The following is a 22159-nucleotide window of genomic DNA, read 5'->3' on the forward strand; positions in this document are numbered from 1 at the left end:
CTGCTCCAATCCCACAAGCAGATAACCCTCACAGGCTGTTTTGCCTGAGCAGGGGGATTTTTTTATTATATTTAATTACCCTCTGCCATTTCAATTCTTGAATAGCATTTGTGGCTTATTGTCCATTGTCCATCTAAACCATATTTGTGGCTGATGTGAGGCACTACCAGGTTCAACTGTATGTACACATTACAACACATCTTAGATCCAGCAAGTTTACTTCACATAGGCTTCCGTAGGACAAAAATAACATTAACCAGTGATCTCTGCTTGTAAAAGCACCTTCCCCCATATCCAGGTTCCCACCCTCTCACTGGAGTCATCCAGTTGCTTCCACTGGTGTCAAAAGTGGAGCTTCACCAGAACTGCAGTAGAAAATTGGACGCATTTAGATTCACCTTTCAGCTGAAAGAAATGGAGATAAGTAAGCGATGACTGTGTTGCACTGGCTACAGAACGCCTTTCCATTCATAGGAGTGCTGCTCTCTGAGCAACTTTTTGTAAAGGAAGAGAAACCAAACATTAAAAACCTACACACTTCCCACACACACAGACACATACATACATACACACAGTTCTCCTCCAAACAGAAACCCATTCTTAGAGATCAAATTATGCAGACCCTCTTCAAGTGGCTAAAAACATGAGGAGAGCAGAGTACATCCCAGTTCTCCTTTCTGATTATGAAGTCACAGGTCAGCAAAATACTTGTGCATAAGGATGTTCCTCTTGACCTGCAGGACATATTAATGCATGCAGAAGTGCTTTGCTGGCTCAGGCCTAAATTAGGAGCAGTTCCAAGGCCAGCTGGCACCCATGAGTGTGATTCCATTACCTGCACCAATATACATGAGGTAAGAGCGTAACTCAAGAGAGCAGAGCAGTGCAAGAGGAGAAAAGAGGCTCTGTGGTTCTTCTGAGTTTAACTTTGACAGCCTCAGCTGCATACACACAGCATGTCACAGTGATCAGCACAGACTGATGAGAGCTTGGTATGGTGTTCTGCAAGTGGGACTTCCACTGGAAATAGTAAGCCTGGTTCCTATGCACACCAGTGCAATGTTATATGCCTGTAAAAACTGCATGAAGAGGCCCTTACATATGGAATAGTTACATGATACAGTTAATGTTTTATCTTGGATCTATATGCCAATAACTCATATGATGTGCTACACACCCACACCTACACACAGATGGAGAGATAGGTATATGCTGAGCCATAGTGCAACATACACATTATTTCTACAAACATCCTAACTACACAGCTAATGACTAAGCTAACCAGCACAGGGATTTGCAGACACCCTCTCCAATACCATATGATAGGTACTGGTGGAGAAAAGCAAGCTCAGGTGTTACTTTGATTACTAGGGAATGATCTGGGCACAACCCACACAGATGCCACAACACAAACTAGGCATGGGCTGTCCCACAGTCCCGCGTCAAACTCCCACCTCTGTGTAGGTGCCCCATCACTTTTCTGATGACACATAGAATTGAGGGCAAGCAGTCAAGACCTGGGAAATCCTCCAGTCAAACTTTATAGAAGAGAGGGGAAAAAAGCTAGCACCAACAAACCACACTGTGCCTATTGCAACCACAGGTAGCCTGCAAGGCTACATGTTATTGGGATCTGGGCCATCTAAAGAAAGCTACTTATAGGGGGATTTATTTACGCCTGAATCACAAGAGGATCCAGTCCTGCCTGGCACTAAGCCCGAGAGGAAAATTTTTAGTGATTAACCAGCAATGGAATCAGTCCCTCCTGATTTATATGACATTCTGTTTGCATATGGTAGCATTCATGCTCAAATTTCACGTTTTTGTTCCATTTTGGAGTGTGTTTTCTGTAAATGAAAACAAAACACCTATCCAAAACACGTTTCAAAATTCTTCTGAACTTGGATGAAGCTGAACCTAGGTTCGGACTTCTGGAATCAAAATCTGGCCTTCAGTGACTACCCCATGCAACCAAATCTAAACATACCTAGAAATGGCAGGCTCAAAACTGATTTTTCCAGAGAAAGACACCCCTCTTATATGTGAGATTACTGGCACATAGTCTTATCTTACCTTATTATTGTTATAACCTCCTTATAAAAATTTAATGGAAATTCCACCTGCAGAACTAAAGGCAGAAATTATCTTTGCAATTATTGTTCCATTTTAACATCTGGATGCAGTACTGTTTGGGAAACAAAAAGCAAATTCTTCAGAGAACTATGTTTAACCAACTTGCAGGTGGCAGCTATCAAAACAGATGCACGTGTATCCAGCTAAAGTTATTAATGTATGATCTAACATACCAAGTCAGACAAATGTCATGTGTAAATAGATCTTCAAACGTATACATATAAAAGCTGCTACTGTATCTAGATGATCATTTTGATTTGTTTCTGTACCCCATAGCTCTGAATCTATCCACTGAATGTTTACTCAGCACGTGTGGTATAAATATATTCATACACTAAAATTGACACTTGGCAATTTTTTTCTATTTTTTTCTTTTTTTTTTTTTTTTTGCTGACCAGCAACAAAATCTGATATCTTTAACTGTAAACCAATACTCAATAAATATGCCGCATTCAGCAAAGAGACATATTTTGTCGATCAGGATTTTGCTGTACTAAGCCATGGGCTGCGGAGGTGGCCGTGAAGGAGGAGGTCCAGGAGGGGCTCGAGACGGGGGTGGTCCAGGAGGCGGCTGCCTGGAAGGGGGCTGCAGAGACACGGGAGGAGAAGGGCTCCTTGGAGCATAGTTGAGAGGAACATCGTCACGTCGTGGCAGCTTTGGCGGTGGGCTGTAAGGGGCAGAGGTCCCATCTGACTTCACCCGAGTGAAGTTCATGCATCTTCCCTGGAGGTAAAAGAAAAATTCATTATTCATAACAAGCGCATGTTTTGACTCATCAGCAACTAGCCAAGAGTGTTGTAAGCAGAGGGGCCAGGCTGCAATTAGAGGTCTTCATCCAATGTCATTCACTGGATCCTAGACATGACATTGAGACAAGACTGCACTAAAGGTCAGTACTAGAGTCCAATGTTTTTCCTTGGGTTTCAGAGCTCCTGCCTATGGAGAACAGCCTAGGACTGGTTTAACTCAAAAGGAAGCCCAGTGTGACTTTGCTCACATGCACCCTCTTCTTTGCTATGAGAGCCATGCAGAACCTGGCTCAAGCCACAGATCCACCACGAAGTCCTGCCTGCCTTGGTGAGATCCATTCCTGACACAGCTGTGCTGGAAAAAAAAACAAACTCATTGGGAAAAACAGGATTATACCAAACAACATTAGCAAAGGCACTATCTGTAGCTTTCCTTTTCACAGTGATGCTAGCCTAGCTGGTGTCCATGTTTCCAACACTGCTGGGATAGTACGTCTGTCTTCTCTGCTCCAAATGTAGCTGGGGCTTCTCTGTCATCCTCATAAAAACCTATGAGGTGTGGGATTTATGCAGAGGGAGCTCCAGTGGGTGTATTTTCAGCATGGATGTGGGATACAGGCAGGCAAGACCAGGTGGAGAATTGTGGATCTTGGAGCAGGAGTAGATGAAGTTTGGGGAAAAAATAAAAATAAAATAGCAAATGCTGAGGATATCTTACTCACAACTATGGGCTACACACAGCTACACCTGGATTTCCTTAAACCAAAACAAAGCTCTATACAGGTTCCCACTAACCAAGTTCCAGACAGGAAGAGATACAGACAGACCCCAAAGACCACCAAGCCTTTCCTGTGAGGAGCAGCCAGAGGCATTTCAAAATCTACAGGACAATCTCATTCAGGAACCAGGACCTCTGCCGTCTGCTTTACTTGCTTCTCCCATTGACCACCATGTTTTGTTACAAAGGAGTCCACTATTGCTGTGAAAGCCTCATGAAATCATGCAGACACAAACTTGGGTGCAGAGTTACAATTCTTGGCATCTCCGTACCCATCTCCTCACCTGGAGAGGTGGGAGGAGACGCTTTGGTAACAACCTCTCTGCTGCAACCTCAGCAGCAGCCTGCACCTGGAAGCCAGAAGGGCCTTTCATCATCACATGCAAAGGCTGGAGGTAAAGACTGAAAATGCACGAGTGGCACTGCCAACTGCCCATTTACAGGAGCCTTCAAATGCCTGGTGAACTAATCCCACCAGTCTCAGCCCCTGAATTTTAACACAGCAGCACTTCATAAACACTTCAGATAGAGAACAGGGTCATTCACAGCTCCTATGCACTTATCAAAAAGTGCACACAGACTTATTTTCCTTATTGCAACTGGGACTTGGTTTCCATACAAGTAACCATAGGCAGGAAAATACCCACCTCACTGGTGATGAACTCCATTTGCCAGCACTTTTTCCTTTGTGCAGCAGGCCTGTTTTGTTTCTTACAGTAATCATCCTAATGCAGATGCCCTCTGCAGTTTAGCATAGACAGGAATGTTACCTGTTTTTCTCTTTCCAGCACAAACACTGGGTGGGGAAAAGTAAAACAGCTGTTTGGTGTGTTTAGAAAGCATGTTGCTGAAGGCACCTTTCCCTCCATTGTTTCGAAAGGCCTGCGAAGCCATAACACTGGTGAGAGGTTTAGGTTGCATGCTGGAATCAACAAACCAAATTCAGCTCTAGGTTATACCAACACCTCTCAAGCAAAAATCAGGAGAAGGATTCCAGATTCATAAAAGCTTCCTTCAGGGCTATACAGCTGTAGACTGTGATCCCTGTAGCTACATGGCTGTGACAATGGGGATATAAGATCCCATACCAGGGACAGATCGCTGCTGGTACAGTGCTGCTTTGCACAAACAAACACTGAAGGTGTTTAGGGAACTGCCTGAGTTTCTGAATCACAGCTTCCACCAGAATTCAGGCAGAAGCCATCACAGCTTAACCACAACCATCTGTTAAGTGACTTGCAATGCCTGTATTTTGGTTCATGAAACTATTCCTTTAATAAGAAGGGAATCACTTTATTTTATGACTTTCTGAAGAACGGCAAACAGACATGTTTCTGCTATGCATCAAGAGAACCTTGTGCAAGCTCCAGAGAGCCTAGAAAATGATTCAACAAATGTAATAACACCCAAATGGTACCACCCTACCACTTAGTTGGATTGGATGGCTCAGGGCTTCAAGAGCTCAGCTGCAGCCAAGAGTTATTTGAATGGACATGTTGTTGCCTGTACATGAGATGTACTCAGTAGCTCTCAGCCCCAGTTTTCACCATCACAAATTCACCACTACACTTAAGCAACAGCCTCAATAAATAGGATAAAATCCTCTTTCTGAAAAAGGAGGCTTGTTACAGCAGACTTCGCGTATGAACCTGGCTCAAGGCAACGCTGTACTGGGGCCAGATGCAAGGAGACCTCAGTGGGCAAAAGCCCAGGTCTTAGTGACTTCTGCAGAGATAAACCATTGGATCAAAAGACACCACAAGTCAGTGCTTTGCTCCACTGTCACAGAACTCAAGTCCTTCCCAGCACTGCCGTGAGTGACCATCCTTGTCAGCCTCCAACTGTCATTTGTCTTCTGCTGTGCTCTGCTGTACCCAAAGCATACTTTGGAATTCAGTACTATTTACTGCTAGGCAATGAATACTACAGATAAACTCAATAGCTCTACTGCAAAAACATTTAAGGAAATTCAGTCTTGATATTTGTAACTTTATGAATTTAAAACAGCCAAATAATCAATTCAGGAGAAAAAAAAAAAAAAAAAAAAAAAAAAAGGTATTCAGATGAGATGCAACATAGAGGGAGGAGAAAAAAATACAAGAAAAAATAGAACAATCTCCCAGAAAAAAATGCAAAGCTGCAAACCCAGCACTAGTGCTTTTGCCTACAAGCCTTTCCAGCCTCTCTGTTGTCTTTCCCCCAGACATCAATTCCAAATATATTCATAGTCTATAATCAAAGGGGATCCCATAAATCTGTTTGCATTACTTTCACTTCAGTTAAAGTGATAGGCGACGTCAAACTGCTGCCAGTTTCTGCCACACTCACTGATTTGTCAGACAGATGGGTAATTTAAAGGCCATGCGCCGCATTGTGTCATGAAAAATACGGTTGGGTTGGGAGAGTCTGACAGACAGAGGCTCGGATGATCGATGTATGTATTGTGACACTTCCTCACAAAAGATTACCAGTGTTACCCTACAATCTCATACATCAAAGACTTCTGGTGAACACTGGAGCAAATCCTCCTGAGTACTTCAAGCAGCCATTGATAAATTGAGGCCAAACTTTTAGCTAGGGTTAGGATTAACAGCCAAAAGGGAAAGGGAAGAACAAGTGACAATAAATCGTAAGCCAGTTTGAACTTCTCTGGTATATTTCAAAGGATTTCAGCATTGAAGAATTAAGCCCTGCACTCATCATACTATCCTAAAAACAAAATGCCACAGCAATTCTGCCTAGCAGGCACACCCCTCTGGGATTAGCTTCAAAAAAATTGTGACTGTTTCTCAAATAAGCTCTTTCTTAAAGTAACCACAAGATTTTTAACACTGTGTCTGAAAGGATTAAGTAATTTCCTCTTCAAATGCATTTGAAGTCTCTTAAACCACAGAAATACTAAGACTTTAATCCAAAAGTATCCTGTACCTCTGCTCTCCTTGCACAGAAGGAAGGAGAAGCATCTTTTTTCTAGGAGCATTGTATACACCAAGTACTTTAGGGAAGGGGTTCTGAGTTGCAAGGTGCAGTAATATGATGGTGATCGCAGGCACAACAGCTGTGAGTAGCTGCTTTGTTGTCTACGAAGCAGATGATCTGCGTAAATCCAGTTCTGTCTGGTTTCAGCCCCACTCCCAGGACAGCAACCCTCAGATGCTGCGACCCGCACGGCGTTACTGTCATTCAGGCACCAACCGAAGGTCAACAATGCGCCATATGGAGTTACGCCCTTGCTTCAGCTCACATCTGCACAGTCTTCCTAATGCACAATTATTTTGCCTCCCCATATGTCCATCCACTTGTTAGGCTCTTGTTACGCTGCTTGCCAAATTGGCTTTTCAAAAAGTACAAATACTGAAGCAGCGGGATCTGCCCTTGTCCCAGCTCCAGCTTTTATCCCAGTGTAACAATCACATGTGCAATTCAGGCACTTTGTACTTCTAGGCAATGCCTCCTCGACCACCTAGGATGTGTTTTTGTGTGTGGTTTGGGGGGAGGAAGGGAGGAACCTCTTGAAAGCCACTGCATCTTGTTTCTGGACTAATTTCATCATAGTGCTCAGTATATCACTCCTCAGTGCTTGTTCCCCTCAAAATTTTTAGCTACTACTCAGCAAGGTTCTGATAGAAAGGAACAATTCTGTTAAAAGGACCCAGGCAATTCAGTGTCATAGGCAAGTCTCTTCACCCATGATAATAAGAGCATTTCAGAAAAAAGTGTTTCAAAAATCCACCCCATCTGCCAGCAACTGTCACTTTTCTCCGTCTATTACAATAAACACATTGATATTTAGCAAAAAAATCAAATCCACTTTTATCTGTGCATGATGGAATGTTTGTACACACTAAGGTCAGCCTGTTTCCTCTTTCTAGCTGTATTAGTTGACCTAATAAAAGATATCCTTCCCATTATAAACTTAACTTGGGTTTCCATTCACCCTCATTTTTGCTTATGGAGTCTCAGTGCCACATTTTTGACTAGCTGAGGGGGTATATGACTGCGGAAGAATTGGCTTCAATTAAATATTTACTGAAACTTCTTAGTCTTTATTTTGGATTAATATGATACTTGCCTTTATGGTTTAGAATGAATTAAATAGAACATGCCTGCAAAGCTTAATTGCTCTAAAATGCAAGTTTAGAGATCCTCACAAAGTGGTCCAAAATATGGGACCATGAAAATTAATATATATATATATAATGACTTTTTCATTAGTGTTTATTTCATTAGCATTTAGCTTTACTTCCTAAATATCAATAGTTCATTGCAAAAGTGGAGTTCTAAAACTCAACAGAACAGATCCAAGTTTCTATGTGAGCTAAAAACTCAGGAGAGGAAAGCACAGTAAAAGTAAAAGGAATGCTAAAACTTCAAACCATAAGGCAAAGGAATACGTTGAAGTGCTAGCATCTACAAAGAGTCACAATCACTTTAGCTAAGTAAAGGTTTTGACCCAATCACCCAGAAACTGATGGGGTATACACTTTTAAGATCAATGACTTCTGCAAAAGAAAGTTTAATTTTGGAGACATTAGAGGGCAGTGATTAAAAGAATAAAGACTTTTTAGTAGAAATACCTACACTGAATATCCTAACCAGCAACAGTACTGAAAGCTGTTCTACTAGATCTATTTGTGAATGAGGCAGATTATAGATAGTAATTTATTTATTTATTTATTTTAATACAAAGAGCCTAACCAAGGAGGTACAGAGCTCCCACTACTCAAGTCCGCTGGGCAAGTATCAGGATTAGCAGCTGGCTCCTCAGCAGCCAGGATCTACGTGAAGCAGCCTTTGCCAAAAGCTTCTTTGCACTGCACTGCTTCATGCTGACTGCGTGCTGAACATGTCACGGCTCATTAAAACCTTCACGGATTTCCTGGGAATTGCACTGATTACCCTGCAGCACACAGGCTAGAAATTAGTGAGCCACTGAAACAGTTTGTCACATAAAACTCAACCCTGCCCTGTTTTCAGACACAGTCCAATAACTTTTACTAACTACCCGTCTTATATTTGGGACTGAGATACTGCTTTTGAGTTGAAAAATAAAGTATCAGAATTGTCAGGGATTCCTGTATCAGCAGTTTGGTGGTTGGTCATGCTTTCAGTTGAATAAATATGTAATTTATATTTAATTTCTAGTTATAATTAATGGTGATTAAATTTTAATTCTTAAATGACGTTGTTGTTAACAGATTAAACACCAATAACTAACATGTAATTATTTTTTGTATGTAGCCATTTTTGGTTATTAGATCTCAAATCAAAACAATATAATTACCATAAAATATCTGTTTGTATGAGAGTTTGGCTCTGTAGACATCCTCTAGTTTGACAGGTCCTCTCCTGTCAGTGACTTTTATGGTGATATATTTGGCAGCTCAGAATTGTTACCTAAAGTGGTGTCAATCCAAAACTATTTACAGGTAAGAGAAAGTGGGGTTGACTGAATGGAAAAGGATTTTAAAAGATTTTAAAGAAGTGGAGTCCAACAATGACAATATACTTATTCTTCACCACTGCTTTAAAAAAAAAATAAGAATCTAGTCCATCCCTTTCTTTATCCACTGTATTATAGGGCATCTTTACCTGCAAAATGATATCACTTTTGGTCCCTCCTTTTATGATGGAGCTATCTGAGGGGAAGAAAATCACTATATTGTGGGCTATAAATCACTCATATGGTAACAGCGAGTGCCTTACAATAGCTGTAGGTACATCTAATAAATTGAAAATTACAACAAGATGAATTCAAAGGCACAAGAATGATCCAAGAAGCAGCAGAAAACTGCTTACAGGCCAACATGACATGCACACCTGCAGACACTGCTCCCACCTCACAGCTCAATCTGTGCAGGGCATTGCTTAAAATCAGGAAGGGGTCCTCTAGGAGAAATCTACTCAAGTTCAAAGTCAGTGCAAGAGCACATGGAAGAGAAGTGGGCTACTTCCAACCTACACCAGGAGAAATCAGACAGGAATCAGATGGAGAAATTGGCTCTTTTAAGCTAGGATCAGGGACCTTCAGCAAAATAAACTTCATGATGAGCATATCCATACAACCCGTCTCTCACATGCCTGCTACCACTTTTCCAGCTTAAGAACAGAAGGAAAGAACAACACAGCAGGTGTTGGACATGGAGAACCTATCCCAGTAAAGAAGTCAGGACTATTAAATAATTTGCATCATGCTCCATTCAGCAGGAAGCTGCATGTTTTTTCCAGCCTTGCCTTAGCAAGAAAATGCAGCAATGGACTACAGACACCTCCTGAAAGAAGGGCCAGAGTCACAAGATATCTTGCAGGAATGTACAAAACATCACATGTCTTGGACCTTGCTGAGGTTGTGGCTGAAGTAGCTCTCAGTGCAAAGCATAACAAGGTCTGTCAATTCTGAGCCCTAAAAAGCTGAAATGGTGAAAGGGATAGAAATGGATGACAATAAGCATAAACAAAGTAACGGTCCATCAGTCATCCTTTATGTTCGCTACCAATTTCCAAGTATAGTCATGCTAAACCAAACCCCATCCAAACCTGACAGAAATATCTAACTTAAGTCAAACCTAAACCTGCACTCATGATGCACAATTTACTGCCTTCCTCTTGGCTGCCAACTTTTATGGATGAAGCTCCTAAAGTAGAGGAAGTGAGAAGAGACACTGCTAGGTTGTATCGTCTACCCAAGGTCAGGCAGAAACTTAAGAAAAAACCTGGTACATACAAGTTCAGGACTCGTGACTCACATCCCTTGTTTCAACCACAGCACCACACATTTCCACACTTGAATGCTGACCAGACTAGAATGTGGTTCAAGGGAAAAAACAGTGGTTAGTTTGCAAAAGATTTTTTCTCATTTCCTTAGCATTTTCAGGGAAAAGGAGGTTGCATGTGCACATCACCTAGAACGCAGAGGGCTTTGGAGCATAGCAACAATAGCAACAAATACTTGCTGGGCATGACACGCCTAACCTTGAGGTGTCAGCGGGTTGCTGGGAGGAGCAAAGGAGGCCACGAAGGACCACAAGTGGTCTTGCTCCAACTGTAATTGTCACTGTGCTTTCCAGGGTGAATTGTTTCATTGTCTCTGCAGGAGCCAGATTTAGGTTGTGATATACAGAGAGGAAGAGCACTAGGCTCTTTCTGCACCCAGCATATAGGATAACGTTGGAGACTGAGAGCTTTCTAGAGAAAATGGCTATTAATTTTCCTTGACTTAGACAAAAACATAAAACTTGGGCCCACTGTGAAGATAAATTGCCTCTTTGTTTAAAATTTGGAAACAAATACTAGCATGCCCAAGCCCTCTCTGAGTAACTGGCCCTTAGGAGGCTCTGCTGCTGTCTAGGACAAGTAGATGGTAAAATTGCAATTTTCACATTACCTCTGTGCTCATCTCACAAGGACTTTCCCCTCCTAGGATGACTACTACAATTCATTATCAGTATTAGCATAATTTGAAAGCACAGAAAACCTCTACTTGCCTCAAAGCTCCTATGTTAAGCTGGATGGAAGAGCTCCTTGGGACAAAGACATCTTATTTCTAGGAATGAACACACCAGTGAAGCAGTTCAGGTTCTGAAGTCCCAACATGGAACTTTCCTTCCTATTTGTAGTGCACTATAGAGACCTAACACCCTATGAAAAACTGTCCCTGCCACGCTTCCCCTATGCAGCATGATCAGTCTATCAAGTACCAGTTCTGCACTTTGAAGCAGACAAAGCTCTTCCACAAGTAACTGATTGCCATCGCTCACACAAATTCTTGCTATACACCCTAGTCCCAGTTTACCAGAGGTAATGACTTATCCCCTCAGAAGCACAAAACAACAACAAGAAAAACATAAAACATAGGTACACTTTCATTTTTCCTCAGACCCCTAAGGAAACTCAACACTCAGAGTGCCCAGTCTTTATCATTGCAAGAAGGGACACTACTTTGTGAGCTTCACTTCAAAATTTCTATGAACCCCACTCCTGAAAGTTATCAGCCAGTGAAGACTGAGGTTTGTACTTATGTAGTTATATTCCCTAGAAATAACCCAAAAAGCAGAGAAGAAAAAAATATTTAATGTGAAAAAAAAAGCAGAAAGACCTTAAAATGTTGTAGAAAATACCAAAGTTTTTGCTGCAAATGCACAGAACTTGGCTTCCTATCTGAGACTAAAACTGCCATAGAAGTCTGGAGGATTTTGATACTTACCTGATGTTTATGTTCAAAGTAAGATTAAGTAACTTAACAAATATAGCTTATAAGCTCTCAGGTCGCATAGTATCTTTGTGCTACCCACATACAATAGCAGACAGTGATTTTGGGTAGTCCTCTGGTACCACAACATGAACCACAATAGATTATACAAGAACAGAGGCATCCAGAATTACAGCTCCTCTGTAGACAGCAATGATGCAATACCTTTTCATCTTTAGTTAACATTCTGTATAATAAACTTAGAATGAATAACAGTATTAATATATCACAGCAATTTTATTTCTAGAACTCAAACATCTTTAAGGCATCTTTAAAGTCATGGCATTACTCATTCTCCACATGGGGAATCAGATTCCTTCACAGCTAACAGAAGTACGCAGAAGTAAGCAGAGAGCTAAGAAAGGCTGGTTAGGTTAAGTTCTGGACTATTACCCAACTCAGAAGACAATGAGGGATGCATTTCCCAGCAGTGTGAAAGAAGGCAACATAGGGTTCAGCGTTGATCAAAGGGCACTCCTCCTAAACCCAAGAATACTCAACTGAATTCAAGCCAGGCCTGTACAGCTCACACGTTCTATTCCAAGTATTACTAGAGCAGCAACGCAGTCCTGCCTAGAAAATCTTGATGACATCCACCAAAGACAGACACATCAAGGTCACAGTTAGCAAGGAAATAAACCACTGGTTCTTAATCCAGGGTCATGTTCCCTATAAGCACTGAGAATCAGATCTAATGAACCTGTTCCTTTGCCTTAAAAAAAATAATAAAAAAAGCAAAGTATCAAACTTACATATGCTTTAAGAGTAATAGAATATCACCACCCTATTTACCTAACAGAGCCAATCTCTGAAACGCTCAAAATGCTGACAGGCGCAGTCTCACTGACCTAGAACTTAATCTCATTTATTGGTGGGGAATTACAGTACAACAGACATAAAGCAACTTACATCAGGTAAAGCCAGAGTATCTGAAGACACAGCTCAGTGTCTTAATCACAATGCCAATCCTTCTTCATTCTGCTGTGCAGCCCATGCTGAGTAGCACCAGCCCTGGGATCTGCACCAACCTTCAGAAGAGCCTCTTTCAGTGGTTGCTGCAGAATGTGCCTGTGGCTCCCAAAGCCCTGGACACACCACTGATCTGCATGGGGGCAGACAGGCAGCATCTACCAAAAAGCCCATTTGTAAGCCCTTCTTCTGCGACAGAAATAACATGAACTTGGCACAAGTGAGAGGTAGTGCCAGTATGTGGGCTTCTTACAGGACAGGAAACTCATTAGTCACTGATTATGTTTCCAGCTGCAGTGCTCAGCGTATCCTGGGAACCATGCATTAGGACACAGGCCCTGCACCAGGGAGCTTCCCCCCCATACCATGTCTCTTATAGCAGGAATTAACTTTACAAATACTGGTCTCCTTTGCCAAAAGAAAAATAAGTCAGGTAGGGGCTACATGTGTTATTTTCATCAAAGGTGACAAAGATCACCCTACTGTGGCAATGTCCCAGTCTCTTGAATTCTTCAGATAGAATTCTCTTTCTATCTATGAAGATAATTGGCTCCAGGAAGGTTAAAGATATGGAGAAAAACCCTCAAACAGCATACATCTCCTACAGCATACAGTCTGAAGGAGAACAGTGCTGCTTTTCCAGCACCCCCATAGATCTGCCAATTGCTACTTGGGCAATTACAATACAGCTCTGATCTGCAGAGAAACCTATTAAAGGCCATTACCCAGGCTTGAAAAGCAGTAATTAGTCTGAGCTCCAACTAGCACTGGTAAGTGAGCAGCTAGTGTAGAGTGACAGGCGGGTGCTGCCATTCCCATGGGCTACTTTCAAACCACTGACCACCTGTGGGTAGTAGCCAGAAAATAATGACAAGTCATTAATAACCGATAGGCTTGGTGTCCCACCTTTCGTCTGAGGAGTCCCAAGTGCCTGTCAGGACTTAATTAAACCTCACAGCTGTAAGGAAGGCAAACATTGTGTTCTCAAGATTATTTTGCAGTTGGGAAAACTAAGGCACTTATAATCCATTGTCAGCTTTACTAAGAATCACTCCAAATTTGACAATATTCAGATGTTCTGAACATTAACAAACACACCAGCTTAAGAGTAATTGCTTTGAAAGGGATGCACAGAATAAGGAACCCATCTCCTCATTTCAAAGCCTTGTGTTTAAAATCCCAGTTGCCACGACTTACTCCAAGTCATGCAGTGGATCTGTATGTAGAACTTGAAAGGACACAAGTCCTGGCTTCCAGCGTGAGCAGCCACTCATAGTTTGTTAAATTTTTGAATGAAGCACAGCCTTTTTATGTTCAGTTTGGGGGGAATAAATAGGAAAAAAAAAATCCAATTTTTGTACCACAGTCTGCTTCTAGTTCCTTTCCCCAAAAATAGATTTTGCAAATGCTAACCAAAGGTTAGACTGGTAAAGCATTACTTTTTTTCTGAGTACCGTCCCATGGGTATACAAGGGTAACAGTGACAGCAAAATCCAGTCTACACTCTCTCTCACTGCTGCAGGTAATTTTCAGTGACAAAAGTGGATCACTTTCTAAAGCTTTAAGTAAACAAGAGCTATTTTGCGGGAGGGGAGGGGGGACAGTATCTTTTTTTAGCTGAGGTTTTTGGTAAACCAAACTGCTGAGAATTTCCTGTGACAGTATGTGCTGAAATGCAAAATGGAATGGATTTGCTGAAAGCAGCAGCTAAGCAGACCATTTGAAAGAAGCATTTCACCTTCCTCTCTGTACATATCGGAACTCTTAATGTATATTTGATGGCATTGTTAACACACCCACTTTCGATCCAGTAGGCTGAAGAAGAGCAGCTCGAAAGCTCCCTTTTGCACAGAGTACTGAGAACCTGCCTGAATAACCCTGCCCCTGCCCCTCCAGCTGCTGGGGCTTCTATTAAATACTTTGAGATATTCATGTATGCCTATTTCCCAAACCCTAATCTTTATAGCAGCCCGCTGGCAAGATCACAAACTCCTGAATTTCACAGGGGAAGCAGAGGAGAAGCAGTCAACACAGCTGGTCCTGCTGGTCCCACCAGTGGTGTTGGCACCAAGGCTACTGCAGGGCCATGTTCCAGCTCCGTCAGTAAATTCCTCATTGGCAACCAGAGTCTCCTTTTGTCAAGGAAAACAAATATTATATGTGGAAAAAAGAATAAAAAAATCAAATAAGAAACCATCACCACATGCCATTGCCTGGGGGCATCCCAAGCTAGCACTGCTTTGAAGAACATGTATAAAGGAACCCTCATTCAGTAGCAGGAGATTCCTAAATGTATTCCTAGAAGACTGAAGAGCTTTTATATCTGCCCACACTGTACGACTCAGACCTGATGCTGCACTTTTCAGTTAGAGGGCCCCACCAGTGGGTATGGCAAACATATGCCTTGATACAGAAGGACATCACTACAGAGTGATGGGAGAAGCCCTCAAGGTAGCAAGGGCAACCCGAGCAAGTATCCCAAGCCACAGGTAGCTCACCAGACCACCTCAGAGCTGTCAACCCCTCTGTTGAGCCACAAGAGTTGAGCAAAGCAGTGACCACTGGTGCTCTGAGCCCCAAATCACTGGTAGAAGAGAGGGGTAGCAGCCTTGGGACGACCAAGGAACAACATCGCACTGAAAATGCATGCCTCCGTAAGTACCAGCAGTAAACCAAAAGCCTGATGACCACCTCACTCCTGCACATCTGGGCGGGAGTGACCACATCCTTGCATGGGCTCTTGGGGCAGCCCGGCTCCTCCAGCTCCCTACAGCCCTCCACCTATCCTTTAGCCAGGATGTATGGATGCGCACGTGTGTATACAGGTAAGTATGTATGAGTATGCATACTTATGCAATATACTCATATATACTCATGCAATATACTCAAATATACTCATGCAATCCCTCCTCACCAAAATCTAAAGTCAAAAAGAATTGGAAAAGTCCACTGAACAATCCATAGCCTTGCTCTTCTGTGCTAGATTTCTCCATGAAACACAGGCCTGTGATGCTCTTTATTTATACAGCAGAATGATGTCCAGTTATTTTCTTGTTTCCCATTCAATTTTCTTCAGCTTTAGTTAATTTCACAGACCAGGGAACAGAGATTATTCTATTCTTCCACCAAATCTGGCTCAATAGGATTCTTTCCACCCTATTTCCCAGATGTACGTTTGATTTTCTAATGTTTGCCCTGATACAATAATCCTTCAGCTTGCTCTGCTTTACATAGCCTCTTTTGAGTCACCCGTCCTCCCTGCAGCAGAGCTGGAAAGCAAGTAACTGAGCATCCCTGTTCTGAGCCAGCCCCTGCATGTTTCTCAGCCACGCAGGCTAACAGAGGCTCTGTTGTGCTCTGCACCCATAGAAACATAACAGCCAAGCGAGTAAAAGGCAGAGGATAGATTCGTAGTATACAATGTTAGCGCTATCAAAATACAGCTGGGCCTAAAGAGCCTATTCAGAAGCTCTAGATCGTGCTTAAAAAGTAAATAAGGTGTCTCGAGCACAGCTGCCATGAAAATGCAGCTTGGTGAAACAAGTTAAAAGGACATCTTACAAAGTAGCATGGGATACTGAGTTTGTTCTCTTAGTGCCCTCACACACCCAACGAAAAATTGAAGACAGTGCAGTTTAAACAGCAAATCTGAACATTTGGTTAATAACTAGAAAAAAGCCCTAATGAGATTTTGCCAAAAGCCAGAGGGTTGCAACTTCTTTGCCCAAGATGATGGAAAGTAGGGCTAATTTTAAGCCTGTTTTCAGAGATTAAAATCAACCAGGCAGACAAGCCCAGCACAAGGCCCCCTGCACCACAACCACCCCAGGAGACCACCTGATGGCCCCCACTGCTGTAGCTCTATAACCCTTTCAACCGAAAGCAAAGGTGATGAAATATACATATTCTGGGTACAGAATGGCCATGGGGCAGAGAAGAAAGATACTATCATCTCTGCTTGATCCTTGTGTTTAAAAGCTCCACTGTGGAAGGACAAATCTGAAGGCAAAAAGAAAAAAAGCAGCAGCACTCAACTATTATGGCGTTTTTCCTCCAGGACAGCACAATAGACAACTGTAACTTGCCAGGCTCTCATGGGGAAGCAGAGAGCTCCTGGTATCACAAGTGACCCTGGAGCAGCAGGCAGACAGCTGTGTGGCTCAGAGGCACAAACTCCCTGCTTTGTCCCAGGAAGAATCTATTCCTGATCTGCATTTGACTTTATCAAGACAGGAGATATCCTATGCCTCCATACAAGATATGGAGAAGAGATGCATCTCTGCTCAGAGTTCCAAGGAAATTTTTTTCTCCATTAACTTTGCTAGAGGTTATTTCTTCATGATCTGTACTGTTCATAGTTTCTCGTTAGGAATCAATTTTATTATCAAATCTGAAAAGCCATTATCCTTCCTACCAAACTTCAGAAATATGATGTTGAATTTAATATGCAGTAGTAGTTTTACAAAACTAGCAGTCCACCAGAGAACCTTTCCCTTGATTCCAACAGATGTGTGCAGGAAAGCGAGGCTAAGAATTTACATTAATGAAAGAGAGAAAGATGCTACCAAAGCTGGTCAGCTTCCACCTCAGTCTGCTCAAATCATAACAGCGGAGATATCGCTGTTGACCTTTTGGGGCAATACTTTTAAACAGATGCCACTGCAAACATTTTAGCTCATTTTGAAATCTCTGGTTCTCATGACAAATTTTTAGCCTTGGGGTAACATAAAAAGACAAGTTTTCACACACACAAAAAAAAAAAAGCAGGGAGAAGGATAGCACACTGATACTCCTAACAGGGAAATGGAATGACAATTTGTTTGTGACACCTTACCTTATCCCCTGGCTGTGGTCTCATAAGAGAGACTTGATCATAGCCGCGTCGAACCAAAGCCCATAGTGCATCAAGTTTGCCCTGAAATAAAAATCACATGAGATGACCAAGAAAGCTTGGGATAACATCATGAAATTAAACTACAGCTGAGCTGATGCAGCCTTTCTGTATCAAACTGTATGAAAATTGGTCCTTGGCCTTTGCCCCGTGCATGCCAGAGAGCCAGAATAGAGACCTCAATGTGGTAACACATACCTTATACACAGTGGGCCACACTCACCCTGCTCAAAATTCACTGAAGATGACAAGTTTAATGTGAACAGCACCTAACTGTACCTCTTTATGGAGTTATATTAGCAACAGGCAGAACAATGAAAGTGTTCTGTATTAGATAAACAGCCACTAGACTTAGGCAGGCATCAAAATTCACAGGTACTTTCCAGCCAATAAATTCAAGCACTGTTAAACCCATCTGTGAACCAGCCACAGCAGGATGGGGAAGGTGGAACTTCATTCCTGCACCCACAAAGCACTGGTTTGGGACTTGGCCACAGGTTTCTGGGATGAGTGTGGTATGTTCCTGCCTCCATCGGCACGAGCCCTCCAGCTTCCTTAGCTGTAAGCTGAGATAACAGCTCTGGGGTTGTGTGAGGATACATACATTAGGGATGGGGAGACATCAGATACTATAATGACACAGGAGAAATGAGGATGAAAAAGCACGGAGAGACTGAGTGACGTACCCAAAATCAAACACTACATCTTGTGGCTGAACTAGAAGAGAAGAGAGCTGAATCCCAACCCCAGGCCTTAGCCACATTGCAGCTGAAGCAAGGACTCCATCTGATCCTCCTTGTATGCTGCCGTGAAAGAGCATACAGCTGGGACCTTTCCCAGAAGAGCTGAGATATCTGCTGTTGCGACCCAGTCAGCACAGAATTTCCAAAAAGGGGTGAGCTAAGAGCAGGAAGATTTCTGCTCCTGCCCTCCAACACACCCCTCTACCCCCAAAAACTGTGGCAACACAGGGCCTGGTGCAACACGTTCCAACAAGTGGGCAAAGTTGAGGCCACTTTTCTATATACAAGCTCTACCAGATCCACCATAAGAAGGGCTGCACTATGGAGGCAGGATGTAGTAGCATGTAGGACGTAAGATTTTGTCAAACCAAGGAGCAGACTCATTACCTTGATTGGACTGTACCACTTCCGCTGAGAAGGCGGTTTTCTCACGTGGGGCTTTTTGGGCTTGGGTTCCCATGGCTCATACTCCTGCTCTGGCAGCTTAATAATAGCATTTTTGGGTTTTTCCAGTTTTGCTCCTTCCTCTGTTGATCCTTTGTCTCCCCACCGCACCTAAAGCCAGGAGAGCACATTGTAAGTACAGACATTTCTGTGGTCCCTCCCCTAAGCAGGTGCTTTTTGCAGATATTAATCTAGTTCCATCAGGTAATCCAAATCCAAATCAGGTAGTCCAAATAGATCCAGCAAAAAGCCAGATTTATGTAGGTACCCAATTGTCACTGTAATCAGATACGCATTTAAGAGTCAAATATTTTCTCGTGAAAGCAGTCTGAACTACCAGCATTGCACCTTCTGGCAACTAAAGGTGTTGTGGGAAGTTGCAACATCTAGGGCAGATTAACTTATTTTCAAGTGAAATACAAAGCCCTGCTCTGCTAGAACACAGGTGTAATTTGCTTCCCATTGACTCACCCTAAAAGCAGGCAGCAGCACTAGCTGCAGAAAGGCAGTCATTTATAAACAGCCTTATTCTGATTAGTTCAAAAACTAAAAAAGGGTCAGGGAGAAGGACTGGACTGTCTTCTTAAAAGCAGCAGCCCTCAGACTCATGGGTAGCTCACTACTAAAAACATCTCTTCCAAATGCACAGCCACAGAAGGGGACAGTAACTTTATCCTCACGTACCGTACACTACTTATCTCAACCTGAAATTCTGCTTTTGTAGTCTGGCTCAAATAGAAATGTTATCCCACTCTGAAGGGCAACACGGGAACCATGGGACTACTCAACCAGAAGGATAAAAATTTGTGCATGTTCATTTTGTTAATGCTCAACTGAAAAAAAAGTCACCGTTTATAATTCTCAAAACCAACTGCTTCTAGCCAGGAACTGTGTAGACAACATCCTAAAATACTACTTTTTTTTTTTTCCCTTATATATAAAAAAGACGAGCTTGTTTACTGTTAGGGTAACAGAGCACTGGATCAGGGATTGTGGAGTCTCCTTCTCTGGAGCTATTCAAAAAATGCCTGGAGGCAATCCTGTGCAACGTGCTCTATGTGACCCTGCTTGAGCTGGGGTTTAGACTAGATGATCTCTAGAGGTCCCTTCCAAACTTAGCAATTCTGTGATTCCAAACCAGCATAACTCTGCAGCAGACAAGAGAACTGGAGCCAACTGCATTGACTGAAGAGTTAGATTCAGTAACTCAGAACTTCTTTTGGTGTTTGTCCCATTTCTTAACCTGCAAATTTTCTCCTGCTCATAATGCTAGATTCAATTAATTACTCATGCAAATGTGCCAGATTGATGTCTGATACTTGGATGTCAGGTGCAATCAGGTGGACAAGCCTTAATTAAATCTCAGCCTCTACTCCAATGAAGTAGGTGTGTGGGTTTTGTTTTTAAACACAAACACATTATTAAAGTTAAGCACATTTGCGTTGATTTTTATAACAGCAAAGTAAAACCCAAATACCTCCATCCTCTTAATTCCACCAACACCTCGGCCTCCGTAATAAGATGCATCCACAGTCGGCCACTTTTTCTTTGGCAATCCATCTTCATCATCTGATTCCTGTGGGAAAGACGGGGAGATGTTACTGTTGTTCTCACATAAATGGGAAACAACTGAACATCCTATGGTCCAATCCTTCGATATCTGGCTTTGTGTGTTACACTTACTTGCTGACAAAAAACAAAAGTGTCTTGTCTCTGCAGCTGCAAATTTAACTGAGAACTGCCTATTCCCCTTGCCTCTTCATGCAGCTTTTATTTAGTCAAATATGCATTGAGCTTCAAAATCACAACTGACTTTTAAGGGATGGCAAAGTGCGGATGAATTGTACATTATACTGGCTTGCCACTACGCTGTGCAGAAAATGCCACAATCAGCTAACCCAAAGAAATCATTTATTAATTGTGCTTTTAGAACTTAATGTCACCTAACAGGGAAAAAGCTACCACTGTGAGATTTCTAACATGTGCATCAGGCCCTTTTCTCATGGCAGCTGTAACCAGTTGTTCTACGCTACTCGATTCTTTGCAGAGTCTGGCTCAAGCTGTACAGTTTGGAGCTGGGACTGAGACTGGAGCACCTCCAAGTTTTTAGGAAGCTCAGATCCAGAGTTTTTGACCTGCATTTCTAAAGACTGCAAATTTTCTTCTTCTGGAACGTGGGAGATTCTGAATCAGGGTTTTACTTCAGGTTCACTGTTCTGTTCTTGCTTAACTGAAAGCTGGCAAATATTTCTCATTCAACAACCCTGGGAACGCACCCCCAGCTCTATCATCTTGAGCTGTAGAAGTTACTGGGATTTCTCAGTCTCCCTGTCATTACACCAGAATCAAGGTGGCTGAAAGTCACACCATAACACTTTCCCTGGCAGTCCCAAGAATACAAATGATTGAGGGAGGGGCCCAGCAAGCCTCTTACAACACTATTTTTGTTCCTCAAAAAATAAAAATAAAAAACACACCTAATGTTGATATATAGATGTGAATGCTGCTGTTGGACTGGCCTCAATTTTCATCAATACAATAGCACTCAATTTTCATCAGTACAAGTATGATTCTAGAAACACTGTGGAATTTTTATTCAAATAACAATTTAAAAAATAAAATAAATCAAGTGAAATCCAAATACTAGAGAAAGACAATTTGTTGCTAGGTTATTAGGTGACATTTTCTTGAAGTGGCCCTACATGTTTCTATTTCAGTGTGAAAGGAATTGAGGCTCCAAAAGCCAATAATGTCTTTTTAAAAGCATGTCTTTATTTTTGCTTATTTATACTTAACTCTTAGGTTATGCCTTGGAGAAAGCTATTTCCATTCAGTGACATCTGAACTCTTAGCTATACCTCGTGTGTCAGTTCTTCCAACAAATTCTTCAGTATAGCCAGGCAAGACATTTCCATTACTGGTAAGGAATTTGGGGGTGTCCCCCTCAAGTCACAGAAATACACAAGGAAGTCATTTCGTGCATGTTTTGATGTTGTTTTGGAAGGGTATAACACACAAACCCATTTTGTGTCACATTAAAGACAACAACCAGTGAACTATATCAGCAGTTTTAATTTGTTTCACTTCATTGGGAACTTGAGCACCACATAAGAAACCCCGTCTCTTCCATGGGATCTAACAGATTTAAATTCTGTATGTCTAACAACCCTTATTACTGGAAAGCCTGACAGTTACAGGACAAT

At 42.2% G+C, this 22159-nt stretch overlaps 1 protein-coding gene across 1 annotated transcript in view; it reads right to left on the reverse strand.

Annotated features, from left to right (window-relative positions):
• Positions 1-2626: 2626 nt before the first annotated feature.
• The window catches only part of ANTXRL (ANTXR like), a gene marked incomplete at its 3' end in the record, with an annotated part of 49745 nt that continues 30212 nt past the window's right edge, over positions 2627-22159 (reverse strand). Inside the window, exons 15-18 of the mRNA XM_084290488.1 lie at positions 20434-20532; positions 18900-19067; positions 17713-17793; positions 2627-2857 (exon numbers count right to left, since the gene is read on the reverse strand). Of these exons, the coding sequence (XP_084146614.1) occupies positions 2627-2857; positions 17713-17793; positions 18900-19067; positions 20434-20532 (579 nt within the window). The remainder of the gene's footprint in view (positions 2858-17712; positions 17794-18899; positions 19068-20433; positions 20533-22159) is intronic.

The sequence above is a fragment of the Netta rufina genome, assembly GCF_964035555.1.
Source record: "Netta rufina genome assembly, chromosome: 7".
In the NCBI taxonomy this organism is placed as follows: domain Eukaryota; kingdom Metazoa; phylum Chordata; class Aves; order Anseriformes; family Anatidae; genus Netta; species Netta rufina.